Source organism: Papilio xuthus, unplaced genomic scaffold (genome assembly GCF_000836235.2).
Source record: "Papilio xuthus unplaced genomic scaffold, Pxut_1.1 DF828037.1, whole genome shotgun sequence".
Lineage (NCBI taxonomy): Eukaryota > Metazoa > Arthropoda > Insecta > Lepidoptera > Papilionidae > Papilio > Papilio xuthus.
Genome location: NW_013530612.1, coordinates 1920052 through 1923766, shown reverse-complemented (window position 1 = coordinate 1923766; position 3715 = coordinate 1920052). Strand labels below are relative to the sequence as shown.

At 32.5% G+C, this 3715-nt stretch overlaps 1 protein-coding gene across 1 annotated transcript; it reads left to right on the top strand.

Moving 5' to 3' along the window:
* The first annotated feature begins 253 nt into the window (after positions 1-253).
* Positions 254-2228, top strand: LOC106114597 (cytochrome P450 6B5-like). The gene is made up of 2 exons (XM_013307863.1): positions 254-1672; positions 1885-2228. The coding sequence occupies exons 1-2, from the start codon at positions 352-354 to the stop codon at positions 2043-2045; spliced, it is 1482 nt and encodes a 493-aa protein (XP_013163317.1). The 5' UTR covers positions 254-351; the 3' UTR covers positions 2046-2228.
* The last annotated feature ends 1487 nt before the right edge of the window (positions 2229-3715 follow it).

Genomic DNA, 3715 nt, shown 5'->3' with positions numbered 1-3715 from the left:
GTCAAAGGGTTAAATTGGAAAGCGTTAGGTTGACATGGTTCTAAAAATTCTATTTTCGTGTCACTTGCGTACCCTTTCTTTGTAATTTTTTTTTTAATGTGAATATTAAAATATTTGCTTGAATTGTCGATCGTTAATTATATGTATTTTCTGCAAACATAGTTGTCGACTGTAGATAATTCTACGTAAATATATAATTAGTAAAGTAATTATATAAGTAGCTACTAATCACTGCATGTTATTGACACTTAATTACAAACAAGTTGTCGACGAGGCAGTTGTTGTGTTCCCAACAATCAGCACTCGGGCTCAGTACTTCGTGATATCACCATAAGTACAGTCGTTGCAACAATGTTGTCTGTAATATTGTTATTTATAAGTGCATTATTATTTGCTATTTATAATTTCTTCATAAAATATAGACATTATTGGAAGAAAAGAAATATCCCAGAAGTTCACGGTGTTATGTGGAAATTTATCACAGGCAAGAAATCCTTAGCAGAAATTCATAAAGAAATTTATTACTCTTACCCCGATGAAAGCAACATCGGTCTGTATAATGGACTAAAACCCGCTTTAATTATAAAGGACCTGGAAAACATACAAGCTGTGTTACTCGGCGATTTCCAAAGCTTCTTCAGCCGCGGTTTAAACACGAACCAAAATGATTTACTAGCGGACAGTGTACTTTTTATGGAAGACTACGAAAGGTGGAGAATTGTAAGATATAAAATCACACCGGTATTTACTATGAAAAAACTCAAAAATATGTTTTACATAATGGAGCGATGCGCCAGAGATTTTATAGATTTTATAGAAAATAATCAAGAGGCAATGGACAAACCATTCAACGCTTTGTATACGTACACCACGGCTTCACTCACTGCATCTATTTTTGGTATTGAGGCGAATACTAAAAACACTATGGATTCACCTTTTATAGATATGGCTTCAAAGGCAACCGCACCGTCTTTCTCGACAAATTTAAAATTCACCCTAGCCAGTACAGTTCCGAAGCTGTTCAAATTTCTAAAATTGAAATTCTTCGGTGATCAAGAATCTTATTTTATAAATGTCGTAAAGCAAGTATTGAAGGAGCGCCGCAGACACAATGACAAGAGACACGACTTCATAGATACTTGCATTGAGTTACAAAACGAAGGTGTTATGCAAAATTTAACAACGGGATATCAGTTGATTCCATCTGATGAACTGATGGCGGCGCAGGCGTTCTTTTTCTTCATCGCCGGTGCTGACACATCCGCGCATTCGATGCTCTTTGTTTTGTTGGAACTTTCTGGAAATCCGGGGATACTTAAAAGGTTACATAAAGAAGTTGATGATGTTTTTGAGAAATGTAACGAAAAAGTAACCATTGACGACATCGAAGAATTGAAATATATGGATATGGTAATGAATGAAGCATTCAGAAAGTATCCAACAATCGGTACGATACAAAGAAGATGTACTAAAACAACAACTCTGCCCGTGGGACAAGTGAGAATTGAAAAGGACGTGCAAGTCATTATACCGATATACGCGATACACCGAGATGAAAAGTATTATCCTAATCCAGATGTATTTGATCCTGAAAGATTTTCTCCAAAAAATATTTCCAACATACCTAAGTATGCTTATCTGCCGTTTGGTGAAGGAAATCGGATTTGTATTGGTAAGTATAATTTCTTATTTGCACCAAAAGATGCCTAAACACTCACATATGAAATAAATCATTAAGTTATTTAAAAGTTTTGCATTACTAAGACATCTGTCCCCATAATTTTCATTCTAATCTATATGTACCGATAGTCAACAGTCATTAAGAATATTAAGTTTTCTTCTTTCTTGTTCTTTTTTTAAAAATTTGTAATTTTTTTTTTTCAGGAGCGAGATTTGCTCGTCTACAATTAAAAGTTGGCTTGGCGTGGCTTTTGAGACGGTACACATTGAAGGAACAAGTGTACGATCCAAAATATTTTGAACCCAGCTTCTTCGCACTGAGAGATACTGCAGCTCGCATTAACTTCATTCCAAGAAGAGCTTAAAATTGTCATTTAATTTGTATTTACTAATAAAATGTACCACTTAAATATCCTGACCAGGAATATATCTAACTAGTTAGCACATTAGAGAGCGATATAATAAAAAGTCGATTGGAGCGCCCCCTAGTAAAGGTTTTTATATTTTTTGTTAAGCCATATTCTTATTAAAAAAAAATCATACTGTGATTGTCGTTTTATTTGAAAAAACAAAAGATTGTTATTGTAAGCTTATTTTGGAAGGCCATATTTCTGCTTATCAAAAGCAATCAATAAGTAAAAAAAATACAAAAGTAATACATTTGAAGAAACCAAATACTTATTTGACGCATAATATTTTCCTGTTCGTTGTATGTTCAGAAATGTGTTTATATATAGTTGAATAAAAGCATGGTTCGTTTTCTTCTGATCTTCTGACGACGCGACGGTTAGGAAGTGTCTCATTTCCTGTTAGCCTTTATCTTTGATCTTTTTCTCAATATTATACTTTTAATGGTATATTTCAGGCATACTATATATATATACGATATATATACGGTATATCAAATAAAATGTACCAATGTGTTTGTTACGAACTTGATTGTATTTTTTAGTAAAATATAATTGAATTATTATTATAATTAAATGGCTTCATTATTCAATTAAGTAATGTACTTTATTTTTGAGTCAAAAACAAAATTAATTATTACCCTATATGCTCTTCCAGACTGTGCTTTACATCTATGGAAAATTCTAGCGAGATCTGTTCAGCCGTTTTGGAGATATCTTCAAAGAAACATCCAACTAAATATTCACATTTATAATATAAATAAGACTGGCTGTTGTCCGCGACTCTGTCCGCGCGAAATTAAATTAACAACGTAATAAGTAGACTATGTGTGCTCCCAGACTATGTTCTACATCTGTAAATTTCACCAAGATTCGTTGAGTCGATCTGGAGATACCTCCTAACAAACCCCATCCATCTAAATTTTCGTATTTATAATATCATCATCATCATACTCAACCTAAACTTGTCCAGTGCTGGACGTAGGCCTCCCCCATTGCCACAATGCACTGGATGCGGGCGGCACAGGACCGGGCAATTTTTTAATATTAATAAAATATAATTCTACACATTATATTTTAGTGTTTTATCAAATAATTTCTATTTCTAAGTTGGATAGAGATATCTCTTGACAAGTACTTATATAATAGTATTTATTTATAATGTTCAATGTCAATCTATAAACAATAATATAACTATAATTATAATAAACACTAACGTAATTTTCCATAAAATATTCCACCATTCGAAACAACTTAAGGTAATGGTTCGTGACAATAACCTATATTATGTTTACAATATTTTACTTAATAAAACAAGTATATATGTATGTTAATAATAACAACTAACAAAGCAAAATAACACGTGTACAACGTACCGGTAACTGACGACAGAGGGCGCTAGCGTATCTATACGATATCGAAGTATTTTTAAATCAACACACTACTCTATTATAGACGTTTCAACTTCAAATGCTATTAACTTATTCGCTGCATTAAGTTTAAATAAAACTAATTAAAAAATATATTTATTGGACCAAATTTTTTTAGAACAAAATTAGTAGAACTCTCTCCAGAACTAGTTTTAACTGTGTTTCGGGACATAGCACCTTCTTATCTATTACATTATG